This window comes from Tiliqua scincoides, chromosome 1 (assembly GCF_035046505.1).
Source record: "Tiliqua scincoides isolate rTilSci1 chromosome 1, rTilSci1.hap2, whole genome shotgun sequence".
NCBI lineage: Eukaryota > Metazoa > Chordata > Lepidosauria > Squamata > Scincidae > Tiliqua > Tiliqua scincoides.
The window spans coordinates 256,821,509-256,845,238 of record NC_089821.1 but is presented as its reverse complement, the minus strand read 5'-3'; the positions used below and the strand labels follow the sequence as shown (position 1 = coordinate 256,845,238).

The 23,730-nt window shown below is 42.9% G+C and overlaps 1 protein-coding gene across 1 annotated transcript in view; it reads right to left on the bottom strand.

The window, feature by feature from the left end:
- The window catches only part of KCNH1 (potassium voltage-gated channel subfamily H member 1), a 267,482-nt gene that overhangs the window by 184,322 nt on the left and 59,430 nt on the right, over positions 1 to 23,730 (bottom strand). The window contains exon 7 of the mRNA XM_066611753.1: positions 779 to 1,208. Coding sequence (XP_066467850.1) covers positions 779 to 1,208 — 430 coding nt within the window. The remainder of the gene's footprint in view (positions 1 to 778; positions 1,209 to 23,730) is intronic.

Here is a 23,730-nt window from a genome sequence, read left to right as displayed (position 1 = left end):
AGAGCCATTTTTCTACAAACATATTCCTTCTATAGGTAAAGCATTAAAATAATCTTCTTATAGTAGCTGCCTATACCCTTGAGTAAGGAAGCCAACTGCAGCACATCCTGCTGCAATTGGCATAAAGCTATGGTTCCTAAACTGTGAGCTGTGGTTCCAAGGGAGACATGAAAACCAGACAGGGAAGTCATGGAATCCTTGTGAAAAAATCACTGCCCTATACAACGTTGTAGCCCTAATGCAAGCCCTAGTAAGTTGCAGCCCTCATGGGGAGCTGCAGCCAATGTCCCAATAGGTCTAGGGAGCTGCCAGTCAAAAAGTTTGAGAATCACTGGTAAAGTATCCATGGCCTCTCTCTTGATGGTTCCCCTAAGTTGAGACAACGAAACATTGTCCCAGAGCTGGCTGAGGACCATTATCACCTTTCCAAATCTTGATGGAACTAACATGAGTTAGGATATAAGCATTTGCCTGAAGTTTTCAAGATGAAACGTGACTTCAGAATATGATGCATTGAAAAGTAGTTGGCTATTCACCTTCAGCAACTCCCATTCATTGCAAAATGAGCCGATGGGGTGGGGGGAAGGTTACTAATCTCATATCATGAAGAGCTGGAAGCTGGATACATGAAATGAATTACCACTGTACCTCCTGCATCACAGTCAACTCGCATCACTCCATGAGTAAGTAGTCAGCTGACTTATTCATTTATTTCATGCATATGAAAACATATAGGCTGAAAACACTATGTATGCAAAATTATTTCTGAGATACTTACAGCCAATCATCATCATAGCAACAGCAAAGATCTTCTCTCCATCGGTGGTTGGTGCAATGTTCCCAAATCCAACACTTGTGAGACTAGTCATCGTAAAGTACAAAGAAGAGATATAAACAGAATCCTTGCTTGGTCCTCCTTCCCATTTTCCAGTTCCTGACTTGTTATACTGGTACGGTGATCCTATGGATTCCCCTAGCTGGTACAGCCAACTTTCATTTCTTATTTTGTTTGTATCCTCATTGATAACTTCGTAGTCCCCGATACTGTACCAAATGCAGGCCAACCAGTGGGCTGCAAGTCCAAAGACACAGACCAAAAGAACCAGGACAGCAGCTCCATACTCAATATAATGGTCCAGTTTTCGAGCCACACGACCCAGCCGAAGCAGCCTGACTACTTTAAGGGAGCTGAACAGACTACTGATCCCCTAGAAGAATAAAGCAAAATAGCCCATTAATATTTGGCATTAGGTGTATCTAATGATTTCTGTCAATGATGACCTCAACTAAAAAAAATGCTTTTACATGTCCAGAATTAATCTTAGCCACAACAAGCACAGGGCTGACTTGAGAAAAAGTATGCTTTGTCTCAGGCATGTTCTATAAACAGGTCTCCCAATTTCTGCCAGTTTATTGCATGTCCCCTGAGAGCACACCAGAGTTTCACTTCACAGAACGTTAGCTGTGCCTAAGTCCCACTGACATTCATGGGACTTGAGTTAGGTGACTGTTAAATGATCCATTAATTTCAATAGGGCTTATGTTTGGTAACATTCTCTGGATTGGGGCACAAGGGTTGAGCAAATAGTATGAACTGCTCTTTCTGCTTGTTAAAAACCATGATCATTATTTGTCTACATATCTCCTTGGCTTGACATTACAAACTTGCTTTATTTCTGGCCACTGTAGGTACCAACCTTTCCCAACATAATAAAGCATTAAAAGCAAGTGTGACAAAAACAATGACAATACACTACTTATGTAACAAGTACCAATATTGTCAGCAATGCTGCAGCAACATCCTCTTCAGAGTTTCCATTGCACATTATTACAGCCCTTTCCAATTTTCATGAAACTAGAATCTTGCAAGCAAAATAACCAAGTGAGTGTTCTTAAAAATTTAACAGGTCATTCTTGTGGTTCATTTATTTTTCAAGTGTATATACAGTATTACCACATAGTTCAAACGAGTCCTCAGGATAGCTTTACAGCATAAAACACAATTCATCACAAAAATATAACAGCAGCAGATCGTCTCCCACATCAAATGTCAATTTATTCTACAAAATCCCAAAAACATTTCTAAATGTCCACAGAAAGAACAATTGTTATTATCCTTCTGAAATTCAATACAAAACAAACTTGAGAAAAGGAGTTTCAGAATAAAGACACCACCACTGAGAAGGCCCTCATAAAATCCAACCTGACATCAGAGAACGCTGGAATTCAGAGAAGGGCACTAGCCCTTGATTAATGAATACAGGAGCAGGATGTGAATATGAAATTGTTTTCCCACTAAAATGCTAGAAAAACTATGAAGAAAGGAGTTTCATGGCCCAATCCTATCTAGCGCTGGTGCATCCATGCTGCACGGCCAGCACTGTATCCAGTGCTAGCTAGAAGCCGGTTAGAGGTCTCCTTGGGGTAAGGGGATATTTTTTCACCTTACCTCGAGTAATGCCCCACCCAGCCCTATGGGGCTACTTGGATCTCTGCCAGGTATTTAGCTTGCAGAAGTCCAATAGGTCCTGTATAGGGCTGCCTGACCCGGGAAGGGGGTTATGATATGTTGGAGGAGGCCTCCGCTGATCCTACCCCCTCTGGGCCTGATCTACCCCATTTTGCCCTCCATTACCCAGAAATGCCCTTTCCTCACCTCCTGCCACCTTTCCCATGCCCCTGTGCCACTCACCACTTACCTACTTGCACCAGTAGCCAGGGGCTCCAAATGTAGGGGCAGTGGAGCAGCAAAAGCCTCCCCACCAGTACTGCCCACTCATGCAGTGTCACAAATGGGACACAGGGACCACTGTGCTAGTGGAGCAAGTACTTAAGATTGTGCTCCCAGTTATGTTTCTAACAAGTTCAATACATACTGCTATTTAGTGAATTATACTTCATCAGGATTTGGGATTTCCTTATCTTTTCAATAAAATACCATGCTAAACATAATGAGGAAATAAGATGTGCCATGCAGTTACTTTTATCTTTCTTTAGGGACAGGAATTCAAGTCAGGTGACTCAAGCCCAAGTTGCAAACACACATATTTTTTGCTGACTCATGTACACTCAAGTCAGGGCTGTCAATGACTCTGGCACTGACTTGAGTCTGAGGCCACTGACTCAGAAATGAGTCCTCGTGTACAGACTTGAGTCTTTCTGTGTCTGGTTGTGCCTGCTTACTTTTTTGCAGCATGAAAGACCTCATGGGGCCATCATTCAGAGTAGCAGGGAAGTTCCAGTCACGAGGCAGGGAAGGGTTAATGTTTTGGTTTTGAATTGAGCAGGAAGGGAGGAGGCAGGAGCAGACTCTCTTGTCCATCTCTGAACTAGTGATCATTGGATGAAGGTTTTATCCCTGGATGAGCGAGAGAAGAAGGTGGAGGGGAAGGTGGCTCCTAGCCATCCAGGAGAAACACATAGCATGGTTCCAGCAGGCTCATTGAATGACTGGCCACAATGGGACTATTTCTGAATCGAGCTGCAAAGGGTTGGATCATACTGGTAAACCTTCCAGCTGCTGTGCATGACCTTCCTCGCTTCTTCTGTCCCTACTCTAACGAAGTTTATCCCACCACCTCCCACCTGAGGTTTACTGATTGAATGGAGACATCAGGGGAATATTAAATGAGAACTCCGACACACACTCTGGTAGAAGCTCTGTTTTTCCCATGGAGCTGCACCTGACATTTTTATGGAAAAGACTTGGGATTCACGTCTTTTAAAATCCCCAAAATCAGGGCTTCTCAAGGTAGGGCATTGCAATGCCCCACCCAGCCTGAGGGCACTGGCCTCTGCCTCCTTATGGTGCAGCGGCACGGGGGAGGCAGCAATGTGATCTCCAGGATCGCATGGCTAAGGGGGGGGCGCAGGGACTCACATGCACTTCCAATACCTGTAGCAGCCTCCCGGGGGTGTGAGGCACCCTGAGCAACCCTTCACACCTGGCAGGCTGCAGCATGGACTGGTAAGTAAATGCCAGTCCCTGAAGCTCCCTTAGCAACACGATCCCCCCCGCTGTCTCCCCCCCACCCCTGCTGCCTTCCCTGCTCCCATACAATAACTTACTGCAGTCCTCAAACTCCCTGAGAGTTTGAGAACTGCAGCCCAAAATGCTCTGGGAGACTTGGAAAGTCTGCCTGTTAGGATTTATTTTCAAGTCCAATTATAGGGAGCGAAGTCTTGTGACTCAACTTGAGTCAAGCTGCACTGGATTTGCCCATCTCTGTCTTTCTTATATCAAAAGCATGCTCAGTAGGCTCTAAGTTTGAATGGAGGAACGGGGGTAGGGACTGCTTCACACTCTTCCATTTCCTGCTCCTGTTCACCATTTGTTTTACTTTCCATAGCTGGAGGTAATGGTGGAATATTGAGCAATAAAAGATGAAGAAATGGTTTCGCAGTCCCTCCCCACTCTTATGCTGAAATTCATAGCTTATCGTATTTAAACAAAAACCAAAAAACTGTAGGAGAAAGACAATTGTGTGAAATGTGTAGTTTGGGTCTAAGACTAAGATTACAACTGCTTGATTTTAAGATAGCAAAATGTGTGTTGGCCTTCGTAATGACAATAATGCTGATGAACTTAGTATCTACAATGACAGCCCAATCCTAACCAACTTTACAGCCCTGATGCAGCTACAACGTAGCCCCATGGTAAGGAAACAAAATTCCCTACTTTGAGGAGGCCACCATGAGTGCCCCCCACCACACAGGATGCAGTGCGTGCCCTTTGGTATGGTTACATCAGTGCTGGAAAGTTGGATAGGATTGGACCCTGAGTGTCTTGAGTTAATTATTAGGACTATAATGATGTTGCACAGGCTTGAAGTCAATCAGAGGAAGGGCAATGAATTTTTCTCTCACTCTAAGACAAGGCTGCCAAATCCATGGTCTAAATGCTGCCCCCTGGAAGCCATTTCTCCGGCCCTGGTGATAATTAGGCTCTCTCATATCTTGAAATTATAAACAGGATTTGCACATTTTCTCTTCCATCATTTGCAGCTAATGAGTTTCTATTTGAGAACAAAGTGCTTATTTCTTGCCATCATCAGCTTAAAGATATCACTTCTGGCCCTCAGCAGGCACCATGAATGCTATTTGGTTCACTATAAGAAAAGAGTTTGATATTCCAGCTCTAAGGAGCTTCAGTGAGAAAAAATGGTTCTTCCCCAAGCAGACATGAAGTACTCCATAGTGCAATGTTAAGTTTTATTCCGTTTTCACTCCCTTCTATAGTCCCTACATAAGACAGACAAAATGACTTCTCCAGCTTTCACAGTGCCTACAAGTTGATCACTTAAAGTGTCCATCGCATTTTAAAGGAGTCACCCCATTTTGACAATGGTTTCATAACTCTTTTAGCACGTAGCAGCACACACAATTAAACACAAGATGTACCTTTCCAACTTTGTGCACCTATGTTGCTACAATGCTACAATGTAATTCTGGGTCACAAGAGTTACACAATATCTAAATCTATGATTGTGGAGTATGACTCGTGAACTCAATGGTGAAAAAATGGTAGAAAATGACTCAATACTTGCTGAAGCTTAATTAGTTTAAACAATAAGCATTCTTGTTCTGTTCTACATCCGATTTATAGTGCTGTACTTTTAAAAAACATTTTAAGAGTAGAAAAACTTAGCATATTTGAGATCATGAAGTGACTATACTATAGAAGTCATGTTTTTTCCATTGAGCAAATTCAATTTAAAGTGTCCTGTTTGAATCAGTAATATTGGAAATTAAATTATTGCATAATTCTGGTCATTAGGTTTTATGGAAAATTTTGTTCAGTCATGCTTAAATATCATTTGCTCTAATATTTTAGCTTAGTCCTGCTTAATGCAGTGGAAAATCTCATTTTTTACAAAAATATGTTTTCCGTATTAACGTATGTCACTGGAAAATCAGAAATGCTGCATTTTGCTTTTTTAATTCATGAATTTTTCATAATTACATTTCCTGCATTTTTAAAGCATATGTAGATTATGTTGGATGCTTAAACAAACCATAAAAACCTCCAGGGTCCTGGTTAATTGAGCACAAGAGGAAAAAACAATGAGTCGGGAAAGCAGGGTAATTTGTAGATATTTAGAAAAATGGCCTACAACCGTGCAATCTTTTGTGCTTACTAGTGTTAACTACAAAGCAAATCAAAAATATATATTAAACTCTCCGAATGTACAGATAACGATCTGTTTTTATTTCAGCCAAAAACGATCTGTTTTTATTTCTGTTTTATTTCATTTGGCTTGGCTTTAAGTCAAGATTTAAAGACTTGGCTCCAGTCCTGAAATCACCTCCTTCCTATTATATTAGTTCCACTGGCTGCATAAGTGATTTCAGGATTTCAGCCAGAAGTCTGACAACATAAACCAGTGCATCTCCTAACGATAAAGGCTAACAGATAGAGAAGAACCCTCCAATGTAACATATTCAATGCCACAGAAAGAGAATGAGGTGGATCTTGCTCAAGCCATCTATGGAAGTTCCTGAGCCGGCACTATACGAATGCTCAGGACTGCCTGTAGGCTAAGGCATGGTACTGGCCATCAAAAGGACACTTGTCCGCCCACCTCAAAAATGACTGGTTGTCCTGAGCTTTATATAAACACTAATCCAGTGATTTCCAAATGGTGTGCCAAGGCAATCTAATGTGCTGTGAGGGAACTGATATCGTGCTGTTTTTAAACAAGTAACGTTGAAGAAAAGAAGTTGCCTTATACCAAGTTAGACCACTGATCAATCTAGCTCAGTTTTGCCTACAATGGCTGGCAGCTGCTCTCCAGAATTTCAGAAAACTGTCCTTCCCCCCTGCCACTGCCATCACACTGCCACTGCTGCCTCCCCTCCCTACCTCCTCTGCTGTTGGACACTTCTTCAAAATTGGCTGGGCAGGGAGAATCATGGGGCTTTCATGCCATCAGCCCAGTTTATCATTTGATCCCAGCAACAACGTGTAGTGGAATGCTAGGAGAAGGTTGCCTGTTATCATTCTGACATATAGATTGACACCATAGTTTCGAGAAATTTTGAATACTATTGTGCATGCTTATGGTACAGTCCAGAACCTAAGGGAAGTCTTTATGGTAGCTTTAAGCAATTCTCTCACCTTTTCCAGCTGAAGAAAATGGCTGAAGTAAATTAAATTAGGATCTGATCCTAACTGGATCTGGGAACATATGCCAGGAATGTAATATCAAAACTTAACCCTCTCCCATGTAGGATACTGTTATCACTAGAAATATGGGCAACTTCTTGGCTGCTAAGTTGAATTCTGATGGTGCTGTAGTAGTTGTTATTAATGGCTTCCTGTCAGTTTACTCTTGCACTATTCAATACTTTTGATTCGTTTGGAAAGAAGGAGTGGGTTCGCTTATCAAACTGACAGATGACACAAAGAGGGATCACAAGCATTTTATGCAAATAATTTTGATAAACTGAATGTCAGAGATAAACCTATATGAAATTCACTAAAGACAGATTTAAGATGTTCTGTACTCAGAAAGAAGACATGGGCACTAACTCAAATGGATACAAGACTGCTTTTGAAAAGTGGTACCTGTACCATTTCTATATAAACATAGTTTTTATGCTTTTATAAACAGAATCACCTAAAATCAAGCTTGCAGCATGCTGCTTCTGGACATAAGGCAAACAGTATCAGTAGAATTACCATACCGTAAGCTTGGATTAATGTTGTCGCTTCTGCAATTCTCAGCCATCAACTAGATTATGCTGTCAAATTTCTATTGCAACCTTTTATTTTTCAAAAACTCAGAGTTTGCTGACAAACGCTCAGTCTCAGAGGCTGTGCAACTGAGGTCAGGGTAAGCAAAAGGGGAACAAGGCAATGGTTGTCTGTATCCACCAAGTGCACGTCTACCTCACACAAGCAAGCAAGCTTGACCTGGGGGCTTTTATAAGGGTGAGAGAGCATCACCTGATCTGTTCTGGCATATTGCTGCAAAGAAGCTTCCTTAACTGATGTGACCTGTTCTTCTGAATTTCCCTCCTTTCAACAGAACTGAATAGTAGCACAGAAGATTAATCCCCTCAGGACACCAGTTCAAGATCTACTGTGGGTTCAGACTTGACAAAATGGTAACATACGCTCTTGAAGATTGAAGGGGACAGATCAAGGAGAAAGGTATTAAGCCATATCCTGAGAGATAAAGAACCATTCTAAGAATGTTTAAAGTGTAAGCATTTCCTTGTAAAACACTGTTCTGCTATTACAGGCAGGAAACAGATACTGCACCTGAATTCAAGGAAGCAAGAAAGGTATGATAACAAAAATATTTGTCCTGCTGGACAAATAATATTGCCTAAGAGCCTCTACAATCCTGAACATCATAACTTTTCAAAAAGTAGTTTACATATCAATCAGGAACTAAAGTATTGCAGTCCAAGATATGATTGGCTGATCCCCTTCTCTTCGGCCTTCGGCACAGTGTGCCATTACATCATCAGCTCTCTCGCCTGTCTTCTACAAGAATAGCAAGAGGGTCACCTTTCTCTATGCAAGGGTTTCATAACTTTCTGATTCTTATACTTTCACTATTTTTTCAGATTGGAAGGACATGCTAAAATAACTTTGTATATTTCACTGTTGCTGTCATCAACACAAAAACATTTTACATAACTTGGCAGGTACAAACTGAACATAATAGAGTTCAAAAAAGACGGTGACTTCACAACGTTCAGTTCTTCTAATAACACACACTTGAGCAACTAAGCTTTTAACATCTACATGTGAGCACTAGTCTCTGTATTACAATGTTTTGGATAAGAGACAAGACTGTTGTGATTAATCCCAGAGTTTCCCATTTCTTTATATGCATTTTCTGTCTGTTTTTCTGTGTTTTGAGCAGCTTTGGTCCCCCAGCAACTTCTGTGTCTCTGATGCTGGGAGTAGCAGGCTTGCAGCCTTGTCTCTTCCTGTTGTAAAATGCTGTAAGTAGAGGTGTTTGTTTCTTGTGAGTAAGATAGATTTACAGCCTAAAGGCCCAATCCTATCCAAATTTCCAGAACCGATGCAGCTGCAATGCAGCCCTGAGGTAAAGGAACAAATGTTTCCATAACTTGAGGAGGCCTGTGACTACCTCGCCAACACACAATGCGTTGCACGCCCCATTGGCATGGCTGCACTGGCACTGGAAAATTGGGTAGGATTGAGCCCTAAGTCTTACTGAACACAATGGGTTTACTTTTTAATAAAGTAAATAACACCATTTTCAAACACTTCTAGCCATAAGCAACGAGGGGGAGAAGAACTTTTCTTTTCCGTTCGAGTCAGAATTCCTGCCAGAGCTTGCTGATGGGCTCATGTCCCCACAAATTCTCCTCCTGGGAGTAGGGGGCAGATACTCAGATTCCCTCACCCAATCAAGTAGACCTGCGGTTTTCAAATTCTTCCGGAGTTTGAAAACCACAGTAAGTCCTTGCGGGGTGCGGGGGAGCCAGTGGGGGCTGGGGGAAGGCAGCAACGCAATTCCCAGGATCGAGCCGCTCAGGGGGGCTACAGGGACTGGAGTACACCCACCAGTCAGTGCAGCAGCCTTCCCAGGGTGTGTGGAGCCCTGCGCGAGCCTCTGTAGGGCTCCCCAGGTCAGCAGTAGTGAAAGTGTAGTGATCGCACTCTGCCTCCGCAAAACCAGAAGTAGAGCGCAATTGCTCCACTTTCACTGCTGCTGACTTGGGGAGCCCTGCAGAGGCTCACGCAGGGCACCCTGTACTCCGGGAAGGCTGCTGCAGGGACTGGTGGGTGCACCCCAGTCCCTGCAGCCCCGTTAGAAGTGAAAGTGGAGCAATTGTGCTCCACTTCTGGTTTAGCGAAGGCAGGGCGCAATCACCCCACTTTCACTTTGGAAGCCTCAGGGAGTCTGGCAGACAGCTGCGCGGGCTCCCTGCACCCCTGGGAGGCTGCAGGAGGCTGTGGTAAGTGCAGCCAAGCCCCTGCAGCCCCCTGAGTGGCGCGATTGTGGGGATCGCGCTGCTGCCTCTTCCCTGCCTCCAGGCTGCCTCCACCCCTTAAGGGCAAAGAAGCCAGGGCCCTCAGGCTGGGGTGTCGTGACACCCCAGTCTTAAAACCTCTGAAGTAGACCAATAACATCATTACAGCTAAGTGATAGAACTTCCAAGCTGGAAGGAAGTAGTGGTTTTTCATTCCAGCTCCTCAAAGCTTATGCAATGAGTTCCACCAGGTAGAAGAGACTCACTGGTGGGGAAGGGAGTGAAATAAGGTCGGAAGTCTAACCCTTCCAAACAGGGAATGCATTTAGCTAGCAATCTGATTGCTTATGTTAAGTTTGCCTGTCTTCAGTCCTTCCAGCATGTGTACAAAGTCTCCAGGTTAACCTGAAACCATTCTGAATTAAGCCATTTCTGCCCAACGTTGCATATACGCAACAGGGATCAAATGTATACACCTGTGGGCTTGGCAGAAATGAATTTTAATGCATGTGATTGATGAGATCCAGGTCCACATGCTGGTGAATTATTATTGCATCTTTTGAAAACCATCTGTATGGATTTTTTTTGCCAAGCTTATCTCTTCTTTATTCACCTGTGTTGACCATTTTGTTTATCCCTTTTCGGTTAGACTTTTAATAACTTTTAATGTTTGTTTTTGTTTGTTTATACCCCACCTTTCCTCTGCCAGAGAAGTTGCCCAAGGCAGCTTACAATTTTATACTTTAAACCAGGGCCATGCGAACGGCAGCCTGGGGGATGGATCCAGTGTTCATGTGGATCCGTCTGCCCAGTGAGCAGACCTTTTAGTTCTGCCCAGGTGCTGTGTAATGTCCCCCTCATTCAGGGGGACAGGGATGGTCTTGGCCATCATGTCTGACTGGACATCCCGTCGCGTGGTCTTCTGGGACACCTGGCAGACAGTGCGACTGCCCAGAGCGTCCCTGTCCTATGAACAAGAAGGACTTCACGCAGCATCTAGGCAGAACACGTGGATGTGGTCCAGATGGGGACTGCATTCCAAGTGCACAGCAGGTGCAACTTTGAGCGCTACTGCTTTAAACAAAAACCAAACACTAACGCCACAATATATACAACTATAAAACAATCAATAAAAACAAAATAAGAGCATACAGAGGCACAGGGGGCTGACAGACAACATAATGCTTGCAAGGAACATTGATACATACTGAGCCAATTTTGAATATGTCGAGGAAAGTTCACCTTTCACTGGCTCTAACAAGCTATTATAAAATAATTTTCTACAATACTATTACACATTATAAACAGCTGCATGAACATAATACTGTCTTCCTCAACAAACTAGTCCCTTGTGAATATTTTGAATCAGAGTGTCTGGATAAATTGCATACAAGTGTCTGGATAAATAAAAATTATATAGATTTAACTTTAGTTTACGCCTACTTGAACAAGATGCTAAAAGCTATGGATGAGCTACAATAAATGGCAGAAACATAAGAAGTGCCTAGTTATTGCTAAAAGCATAATCTATCAGGAAGATTTGTTTTTAAACTCTGAATGACTCAAGAGTAGCTGAGAATTCATCTTCTCTCTCTAACGACTTTCAGCCCACTCCTAGGCATGGTTATTCAGAAGTAAGCCCCACTGAGTTCAATGGAAGTTTCTACCAGGAAAATGTGTTTAGGATTGCAGCCCACAACTGCTAGTTTATATTAACTGCAACAAAAATGTTATAGTCCATGCTGCCACTAGAAGCACAACTAAGGGCACAACATACCAACTACCTGAGGACTGTATTGCAATATTTTCCCTATAAGTATGGAGTCAGTGTAGTCAGTTACAAAGTTCCCAGCCTAACTAAATCCCAGACTTGTTGTGAGGATGAAATTATGTTCCCCTTGCACACTGCCCAGAGCTCCTCAGAGGAAGCCTGAAATCCTAATGTGCTAAAAGGTGGCTTTAGATACATTGTCAGGAACTGAAATAGAGCATATAAATCCCAGAGTGTCAATTGCATAAATGGGCTTTTTCAGACTTAAGAAGTTCATATTGCTCCATTAAGCCCAGTACTCTAACAAGGTAAAAAACCTATGTCTCCAAACGATAGGGTATTTTCCCAGCCCTGCTATTTCCAATCCAATAACTGAAAGAGCCAAACAATAAAGCTAGAGTTACATCTATACAATCTGTGCACACTATCAATAAATGATACCCCTCAATTAATTAGGCCAACAGTGACTTTTCAAAGATTACAAGGCCATTAAAAATAAAGATTAATGAATGTCTTGCTAGGAAGTAGGAACTAGTGCACAAAAAGATTAATGAACCAATATTATAAGCACAGACATCAGTTAATTTGAAAAAAATAAAATATTTTTTTCACAGATCATGTAAATTAAAGCTACAAATAATACCTAGCATTTTTAGAATGCATTTCAGATATTCAGTGCCTGATCCATGACTCGGCACAAAGAAGGCCACAATTCTCAAGCCTCCATTTTGGAGAGTGGCCGCAACTCATTGGAGATGACAGGTATGCTCATCTGTCATCAATCTGGGACGCTCCGTAAGCAAAGCAGGTGCTGTACCAATGAGTTGCGGCCACTCTAAAACCCTGGAAAGTCACTGTCGCTATCAATGTAGACAATACTGAACTACCAATTACCCAAAAGTATATAAAGCAGCTTCCTATGTTCCTATGCTGATGAAGTACTTGGGCTATTGAAAAAATGGTTCAACAGGCATAATTTCATCATGTCACTAAACTAAAACTAAACTAAACCTGCCAAAAGCTCCATTGATAACAATGACAATATTTTTCCTGGGGACAATAGTAGCAGTGAAAGTCCTAATCTGAACTGAGACCAAACCAGAGGCAAAGAGTTACATTCCTTTCTAACATCTCCCCCCTGACTCTGAAGTCCCAGTCCTGATATATCTCTCCTCAAAATAAAAATAATTTTAAAAAAATCCTACCTAATTCCCCACATCCAGCCCAATCCTACCTAACTCCACACATAGGAGTGCAGCCACACCAACATGGCACCCACTTGGATGCTGGGGAGTTTCAGCCTCTGGTGTCCTCCTCAGGATAAGCCTATGCAAGCCCCCTTGGATAATTCGGACCTGCGCCAGCTCTGTAGCTGAGTGGACCCAGGAAGGCAGATTGAGGCTGGGTATGGTATTGGTGGGATCACTGCTGCTGCTATTGTGGCCTTCCTAGCCTTGTTTCAGCCCAACAACTCCTGGTTCTGCCCTCTCCCCTCCTGGTTCTTTCCACCCACCCCCACATCCATCAGACTTACCTTACTGGGTCCAACGTTGGTCCTCCCACACTACCACTGATTGCAGCAGTGCTCCTAACTGTGTTCCACTGTCGTAAACCCTCTGTACAACAGTCCAATCCTGGATAGGATTTGGCCATCAGTCACACCTAGTTTGGTACAAGACTAAAGGCCTTGACTTTAACCTCTTTCCTCATGCATGGAATAACAGGATGGAGAAGAGAGAAAGATAAAATTCTCTAATAAATACATATCAAATATATGGAAGAGCAAGAATATGTTACCTTGTAACAGTGTTACACATCATGATCACTGAGACTGCCGTCAAAGATCACAGCAAAACAAGACAATGACTAAGGAATTTGGTTTAAAAGTATTTTTATAAACCACAACAAAAAAACATTTTATCTAATCCCCTCAGCGCATGACAGAATATGAGCAATTTTAGGAAAGTATGGAAACAGAAAACTATTTATATTGTGCTTGAATCAAATTAAAAGTGGCATGCCTGAGACAGATTTACATAAGTTCACATTCTGGAGCAGCTTTTTCCATAAACAGAATATAGAAATATGTTCCCCTCATTCTAATGCTATACACTGGGGACTGCAAACTATGTTTTACTGTCATTGTTATTTGTTGTGTACTGAGCACATTTAATGGGAGCAAATTATTTGCGCTTCTTGTCTCATTCGTCCCTCTCAATTCTCACAACAAACCTGTGAGCAAAGCCCTTGTGAAAAAAAATTAGGGCCATTCAGTAGGTCAGTGAACTTCAACCCAAGCCTCTTGGGGTCAACCACTACATCTTGCCAATGGACCAACTAGCTTCCAGTTGGCTCATGCTGTTCCTAACACTGATCCAGTTAAAATGAGATTCACAGTACTACCTTCACATCCATTTGTTTTCAGGGCATAAAAGAACAGTTTTAAATGCTTCAGATGTTTCATTTATGAGCGCATGCAGCTGATGACATTGAATCAGATCACTGATCTATCTAGATCAGTATTGTCTACTCTGATAGGCAGCAGCTCTTGTCAGTTTCAAGCAGGAATATTTACCCAGTTTTTATTATGTACAGCAGGGGTGCCCAAACCCCGGCCCTGGGGCCACTTGCGGCCCTCAAGGACTCCCAATGAGGCCCTCAGGGAGCTCCCAGTCTCCAATGAGCCTCTGGCCCTCCGGAGACTTGCTGGAGCCCACACTGGCCTGACGCAACTGCTCTCAGCGTGAGGGCAACTGTTTGACCTCTTGCGTGAGCTGTGGAATGAAGGCTCCCTCCACTGCTTGCTGTTTCACGTCTGTGATGCAGCAGAGGCAGCAAAGAAAAGGCTGGCCTTGCTTTGTGCAAGGCCTTTCATAGGCCTTGAGCTATTGCAAGACCTTCATTCATTCATATAAGTTCATCTTTAATATGTTCATTTATGTAAACTTATGTAAATTTATTCAAATTTGAAATGTAAATTAATTATTTTCTTCCCCGGCCCCCCCCCCCGACACAGTGTCAGAGAGATGATGTGGCCCTCCTGCCAAAAACTTTGGACACGCCTGATGTACAGCTAAAAACTCCAGATGAAATTATGAAAGTCACATTACTATCCCACCATGGATCTTGGGATGACATACATAGGGTTAACATAGGAACCTAAGCTTTTGTGATCAGAATTATCACCAAATGTTAAGAGTCTTCCTACAGGCTTTAAGACCATATTCCTCTAGTTTAGTTATTCCTAATGTTTCACTGTTAGCTATGAAAGGCATTGTCAAAGGACAAGAAAAGCCCAATCAGCTCCCTTATTGCCTTCCTCAGGCCCCCAATTAAATCATCAACCACCTGTTCCATCTCCTTACAAAACTGTGGTCTTCACTGTGTTTAATATTTTCAGTTCTGACTGATGGTACCTGAATGTACCTAATTTCCTTTGTTTGGTATTTGTGCTCTTGTTTGAGTATGTATTTAGTTGTAAATAAAAACAGAAGTTGTAAAAAGACAAAAACAGGAAAGGAGATCAAAACAAAAATCGGTTGCTGCCTGGCAGCGCATAAACAGTGGCAAAAGGCAGAAGCAAGACATGTGATTCCAGTCTTCTAACAGCATAGTAGCCTACCTCTTAGGACAGAGGTAGCTCCAAGAAAAGCTAAGAATATTAGTCAACAACACTCTGGTCACTTCCTCTGCAGCCACCTTCCCACTGCCTTAATGTAGTTTTTACCTTTTGCCTAGAGACCCAAAGAATCAGCAGTAACCCAGTGCATGTCAGATCCAGCCCAGAATCAAAATCAGATGGGAGTTCCTCAGAATACCCCATCATCAGTCCCAGCATGCACTGGGGCAGTGAGGAGTCAGATTCTCCGAGGATGCCACTCGGGGAAGTGATGCCACAGATACTCCAAGGAAATGATCTGCCACATCCAGGGAGTCTGCAAAGTCCAAAGACTCAATGCCCCCATATCCAGGTCCAGACTCCACCCCCAAATGCCATGAACAGAGATGATAATGAGTTCCAGTTGATGCCCCAAGTTGCAGGACATGTCTGACAGTTTGAGTTTCATTAGGAGTGGGAAGCAAGAACCTAAGCATGTTGCAGCTTAGGGCTTTACTGATGCTCCAGGAAGGGATGAGATAGTAAACAATAAAACATTTTAGTTGCTGCATGGCTATTGCAAAACTTCCTTGTGTCGTAGTTCTAGACATCTCCCTGCTTGTTTCAGCAAATTTTGCCATGCCAAACAACTCTCCAACCTTGCCAGTACATATAATGGGGAAACCAAGCCATACCTTGCAGGATTAGTAGGATTCAGACAGCTTGGAAGACATGGGCAAGCCTGACTCTGTGCCATAACCAGTCTTCCTGGTTCTGTCCTGGTATCACAGCTCCCTCCACCTATGCCATCCATAGCATGAAAGTGTGGTGAGGTCACCCTTTTTTCAGGGCACTTCTTGCCCTCTGCTCCATAGTGCTGTTTCTGGCTACAGCAGTTTTCTATTTGTCTCCACTGCTTATCAGAGACAAGAATGGCATGCACTGTGACAGTTGGCCCTTTCTGCCTCAGTCGAATTGGCAGAACTGCCTCTGTGCTACACAGCAGGATTTGACACACATGCTGGCTCAACACAGTGGCTAACAGGACCAAGCCAATAAGATACAGATCCCTTTATAAGCAGTTTAAAATGTTGCTCTGACAGCCATTTTCCAATGTAATGCAAAATGTAATAAGCTCCATTTGCTCTTCTTTATCACCATATATTATCCCTAGGGTGTAGTTGAGCCCTTTAATTCTTTCAGCTTTATATAGATTGAGAAGCTTATGTGGGCTGCTTTGCTTTGTCCTATAGTGCGATAAGTCATTGCAAGTGTTTTTTTAAAAGCAAAGTAACTGTGTCAGCTGATGCAGAAATAGCACCTTCACTTAATTGCACCGCAGAGCTAAATCTCCTTTTCTTCATGCTACCAGGCGAAACAGGGCTGTGGGAAAATTATAGCTGTGCAGCATGTACCTTTGCCAACAAGTCTGAAAGACATCACAGCTAGAGGCAAATGGGGACCACAATTTGTTTTTGCCATAGTGGCACCACCAACCACATGGACGTTCAGCAATCTCAGTACACTAAAGTTTCAGGAAGGGGTAAAACTTTTTAATGAGTCTTTTCTTATTCTGCCAGTCACCTGAAGCAGACACACTAGTGTTTTTACACATAGTTTCTATGAGGATCCTGTGTGTACTCAAGCCATGTAAGTACTGACATCTTGTCTCAGGGGACTTTCAGCTATCACAAGAGAAGCATAAGTAAATAAGCCAACAAACAGGAACAGATTATGTTACAGTGACGCAAAGAATGGTGTTCCCAGCAAGTTGCAAATATATCATTTATCAAGGGAATATTTTCATTTTACTAGATTTTTAACTATATATTGTTACAATTTATGTACAATAAATTGTATATACCATAAATGAACTATAGGACACATAGGAATATAGGAATGAATACGTAACACGATTTCTGCACTTCTCATTTTTGTAAAAAAAATACAAACAAAAAAACACCCAAAATCTGCCCCCCCTCCAAAAGCCATTTTCTCTTTGGTCACTGTAGGCTGGATGAGCTGGAGGGAAGGAGTGCATGGGTAATGACTGTGGCTGCCTGTGCTGACACCATACCACCTATATCATCTCCCTGTTACACTTTTAAAGCAATTATAATATATAAAGACATGCCCTTGGAATTAAAACATGATATCACTTCCTGCAATTTTCCTTCTTCAGAGAACATGAAATTTGCAAAAAAAAAAAATAACATTTAAGAACACCTCTAGCCATAGGATATGAATTAGGCCAAAATCCGAACCAACTTTCCAGCACCGACCTCAGGGTAATGTAGCTCCAAGGTAAGGGAACAAACATTTCCTTACTTCAGGGCTTCTCAAACTGGGGTATCACCACGCCCCAGCCTGTGGGCCCTGGATTCTGCCCCCTTAAGAGGTGGGGCAGGGGAAGGCAGCGATGTGATCCCCAGGATCGCGTTGCTATGGGGGGGCGACAACGCAGGGACTTACTGCCATGCACTTACCAGTCCCTGCCGCAGCCTCCCTGGATTATGGGGAGCCCTGCGTGACCGTCCGCAGGGCCTCCCTACCTTCAGAAAGTGAAAGCGGAGTGATCATGCTCCACCTCTGGTTTGAAATCACAAACTGGAAGTGGAGCGCAATTGCTTCACTTTTACTTTCTAAGACTTTGGGAGCTCTACAGAGGGTCGCGCAGGCTCCCCGCAACCCTGGGAGGCTGCAGCAGGGACTGATAAGTCCATGCCAGTCCCTGCATCCCTCTTAGGGATGCAATCCTGGGGATCTTGTCACTGCCTTCCCCAGCCCCCATTGCCTTCCCTGCTCCCCCGCAATGACTCACTGCAGTCCTCAAACTCCCTGTGAGTTTGAGAAACACTGCCTTACCTTTAGGAGGCATTTGTGACTTTCCCCTCAACTGCAGAGAGTGTTTAGGGGGAAGGGAGGGGGTCACTTGGAGAGAGAATGATTGATAGATTGTCACCTGGCTGCCCTCTCTCTAACTGTTGTTAGAGAGACTGCTAAGAACTCTTGCCTGCCCTCAGCAGGCACCCTAAGTGCTAACTTCAGCCCTCTGTACCAAACTCGTTTCATACAAAGGGCTGAAGTTAGCACTTAGGGTGCCTGCTGAGGGCAGGAAGTGATGTCATTAACTAGAAAGTGACATCATTAAGTAGCTGATGGCCAGAAATCAGCAGCTTATTCTCATTAACTGCAAATGACAGAAGAGAAAATATGCAAATATTGATCATATTTCAAGATATTGGAGAGCCCAACTTTCATGTGGGTTGCTGTTTCAGCAGTAACACCTCAGCGCTGCTCAGCAGCTGAGAGCCGGATAAAAAGCTTCTGGGGCCACATCCTGCCCCTGGGCCTTGTGTCTGACACCCCTGCTCTACGGTCTTATCTGAAAAATAAGGACTATTTTCCTTTAATTTAAAGGGCCCTTTTCATCATTTTAAGATAAAAATCTCTACAACAGTAAGAAAAGCATTTTAAAGGGATGCATTTTTCCCCTTCTCCAGGGATCAGCACATGCCTTCTCATTTGTAGTGACCATTCATGTTGAATCAGATCAGTGTATAACAAGGTTGCACCTGTATCTGAAATGTTGTAAACTCACTGATCTCTGCAATTGCTTTTACAGCTGTCTTTGATGCCATTTTCTTGTTATAGTTACATTATACCAGTGGTCCTCAAACCTTTCCAGCCCTAGGCTCCCCTGATCCTTGTGGCCATTGGCCAGGGCTCCCCATTACAACACCTCACCTCAGTTACCCCCAAAATGGGGATGAAGGTGCTATAATTATACACTAGAAACAAAAAAAACCCGCTGCCAGCACTCTGAGGCTGCAATCCTAACCACACTGACCTGAGAGTAAGCTCCATTGAACAAAATAGGACTTACTTCTGAGTAGACCTGGTTAGGATTGTGCCCTGAGTTTGTTAGCAGCACACCTGGAGGGTTTTGGAAAGGGAGAGGGAGTAATGAATTTGTTGGGGGAGGGGAAGACTTTGTTTTGTGTGTATCTGCTAATTGCAAGCAGACCTGAAACTGAGACCCAGAGTCTGTTTGGCTGTGATCTTCACTTTCCTGGGAGTAAGTCCCATTGAACACAACAGGACTTACTTCTGAGTAGACCTAGCTAGGATTGTGCCTTTTGTTTTATAATAGCAGCCAACATGGAAAGTACCCCTCCCCAAAAGGAGGCAGGAGGAAAAAGCAGGGTGGCTGAAAAGGAATGGGTATTTTTATTTTTTAATCAATTTTTGGAGACAAGGCCATCAAGAGTGAGTTTTTTTTTTCTTTTTTGAAGGGGGAGGAAAAATAGAAAGGTGAAGATTCTTGGTTAAGCTGACACAGACCCCAAGCCTATGTAGGTCTACTCAGCAGTAAGTCCCATTTGAGTCAATGGGGCTTACTCCCAGGAAAGTGTGGACAGGATTGCAGCTACACAGAGCAAGATTACAACTCACCCCCAAAGTAGATGGGGACATGCTCACACATATACACCCCAACATGCAGCTGCCACCCCTATTCCTTCCAGGCAAGATGGAGGAATGCAGGCTGGGGCATTTGGACAGCCCCTCAAGAGCAGGTTGGGCTCCCTCCTTCCTAAGCAGAGGAAACACCTCCCATCTTCTCCCAGTCAGCCTTCTCTCCATTTGGTGGGGAGGCTCCACCACCTCCCCCACCATGTTTCACACGCCCTCCCCACCTCACACTGTCCCACCCACCTCATTCACAGAAAAGCAGCAAGTAGGGAAGCAGCACATGCAGCTGAACAGAGCAGCTATGGCCACTTCTCTCCCCAAGATAGATAGATAGATAGATACTTTATTTACGGTCATCCGACCAGCTCGTTACAAACAACAAAACAAAATACACAGAATTAAAACCAACACCCCTTTACACATATGTAAAATCATAAAATCAGAGATTTACACTCTCAATTTTCTTCCTTACCAACTGTGCAGCATAACAGAAGCGGGCAACCCTGAGTGATATATCCGAGTAAACATCAGAAAGCAGAAAAGCAAGCTGCTCCTCCACCTGCATCCCCGTTTCAATACCGAAGATCGGGGAGATAAATTTAGATCTCAAATCGTCATAGTATGGACATTGCAAAACAATGTGGGCAGTTGTCTCCACCACATTTTGAGGGCAGGGGCACAGTCTCTCTGAATAGGGACGCCTTGCATAACGCCTCAAAAGAACTGCTGATAAAAGTGCATTACACCTAGCTTTAGTAAAAGCAATCCTAAATTTAGGTATAACAATATTATAAAAATATCTAGCAGGAGAAAATGCAAGAGCTTGATCCCCAAGAAAAACATACACTGAAAGTCTGGCTCTCGCAGATCTCAATTCAAGGTCTACCAACCTCTGACGCAAAATTTCTTTTGCGTCTCCCGGGCTCATCATCATTAAAGACTCTGGGGAGAGATTGCAGAGTTTGAAATGATCCAAGCACCTTTTTTCCCAGGTGCCTACAAAAGGATCCGAAAAGATCAAATAAGTAAAGTTATCCTGTCGCGAGAGAATCTTCAAAAAATAATGTAAGGCATTTAGCCACATCGACATCTCTATACTTGGGGTACCGGATTCCAACCTGACCACAGTGTTTGGCACACATCGGGGAACATACATCAATTGGCGCAAAAATTTGGTCTGGATCACCTCCAAAGACCTGGTATTTAAATATGGGGCGATCTCAGAGCCATAGAGCAATTGAACCCTAGTTTTAGCAGTGTGCAGCCTTAAAGCCGCAGGGAGAAATTTGGCGCCTTTGGATGAATAAAAATGATAAATGGCACCAGATGTTTTCTGAGCTGATTGACTGACATAGTTTTTGTGGGCCAAACGGCCTCCTTGATAATGAAAGATCACCCCCAGGTATTTTATTATTTTAACCTGTTCAATGGGTTTCCCATTTAGGAGCCATCGAAAGGCCTTATAACGTCTAGCAAAAACCAGCACCTTTGTTTTATCAGAATTTATAATTAATTCGTCCTGTGAACTGACCAGGGCTAGATGGCGAAGAGCCCTCCTCATGCCGACCTGTGTTCTTGTCTCCCCAAGATGCATCATGACGCCCCTGGGGGCTAGATGCACTAGAGCCCAGATGCACAGGGTATTCAATGCACAGATTGAATACCTCAGCATTATACCAAAAAGAATACATCTTTTCACAGTCTGGGGTTCTTTCTCAACTGAATGTGGATTATGATACAGTACTTTGGTCTAATAAAATAGCCCCATGCTAGAGGAAAAAAATGAATTGCACTTACATTAGTATGTTTCAACTAGTAGAGGAATGGGAGATAATTCTAACAAGCACTTGTCCAAATTAATGTCTTATCTACTTTGCTAACACAGGACTTTTGCAAAAATGCATTTAACAGCCTACAGTACTTGGTTCTCTATTCCACTCACTGCTCACATGTCAAGCTCAACAACTTTCCTTTTTTTGGAGTAACTAACATTTACTTTCATTATTTGGGTTGTTGTTTTCTGTATTTCTTCTTCATTATTCAGATTGGAAGCTAAACATTTCTCTAATTTGTTTGGTTAGAGAAATGTCACTACATTTACATTTAATATTTCCCCCCTGCAGTTCCTCCAGTAGGCACATCTTAGCTATCAAAAGTAATAAGAATGAAGGATGGTTCTCAATTTAGTGAATGTCAGCAGGTCAGTGAGTAGTGTAGTGCATGCAGAGTAGCCAGGGTAAAACAAACAAACAAGTTGGTAGACTCACAACAAACTGTTCCTTTTCGGGGACAAAGCAGGTTTCAACGGATAAGTTCTCTCTTTTAGTTCTATAGTACAAGCCATTACTTCCTATATACATTAGGACAGGGTTTCCCAAAATATGAGTAGGGATCAGATTGTGATGGGTTGTGAAACTGACAAGGAAAAATGTATTAAGCCCTGTGGGATGTGAAATTGAGCAGCACATGCACATTACACAAGAGTAGGAAAACATGCCTCAGTCCAGTTTGAAGGGCAGGCCAGAAGTAATGCAGTGCCATGAAAGTGCTCCCAATCTGATTAACATAGGCCCTAAAAAACACTTAGAAGTGCCCTCCCCCAAGCTGACAATGAAAATGATGAGCCTTATGGAAAACCAAACAGTTGCCTGTGTGCATTTCCTCATGAGTAGACAACCATGCCTCAACTCCTAACACTCCTGACTCAAATTAACAATTTATTGGTTCCCATGTTCAAGGGTGGTGAAGTTGGAGATACTGAGGCAATGTCCAAGGACATTGCAAGAAAGATAGGGCTTAAAAATATACAGTGAGACTATGCTGTGTGTAGTGCGCTACACGTAAGGATAAGAAGTCTGAACAAGATATGGAAGGAAACACTGTAGTGATAAATCAGTGATAGGATCTAAAGACTAGGGACATATACTGTGAGTGACAAGAGAAGTGAATAATGGTAATGGAGATTATTAAGAGAAAGGGAAACTACTGAGATGAGAAAGAGGAACGCCAAAGAAGAGAAAAATGCAGTAGTCAAGACATGATGCTTTAGTCAAATAGTGGTCCTGCAGTCATCAAGGAATGAGCAAGCATTTATGAACCAGCCTGTACAGGAGCCAATGCTGCATGCCATGTGACTGCATGAAGTGCTGTACTATTTCAACTCAACCACAGATATATTTGCCTTCAGAAGACAATGACAAATGGAAGAAGCTTGGCAAAAAGTCTAGGGCAGAATGACTTAGTACAGGGGTGTCAAACGTAAGGCCCAGGAGCCGATGCAGCCCACAGAAGCTTTTTATCCGGCCCTCAGGCTCTCATCTGCTGAGCAGTGCTATGGTGTTACTTCTGAAAGGGCAACCCACATGAAAATTGGGCTCATATCTTGAAATATGATCAAGGTTTATGTATTTTCTCTTCTGTTGTTTGCAGCTAATGAGTTCCTAAGTAAGAAAAAAGTGCTTATTTTTGATTATGACCTGTTTAATGACATCAATTCCTGCCTAATGACATCACTTCCAGCCCTCAGCAGGAATCATGAATGAAAACAAGTTTGACACCCCTGACTTAGTAGGTGGATTCCTTCACGTATAAAGCATATGGTATGCCTTATACTACAGATTACATACATCACAATATATATGATGGTTGATTTAAAAAAAGAGCCAGTTTGCCAAGATGGCTCTTGACTTACACTCATTCTGAGTAAAACATAATTAGATCCAAACCAAAATTACTTAGCATGCACCTGTTCTCATGTTGTAGTACCATAAAAATCAGAAGCAATTGAGGAGGCTGTTTTTAACACACTGCAGGCCTAATAGGAAAAAAAACACCAAAAGGAACAGAATGTAGTTTTATGGTCTTATTTGATTAGCAAGCTTAAAACCTGTGTCACTGCCCCTTCTGGCCATATTATATTCTAATCTTC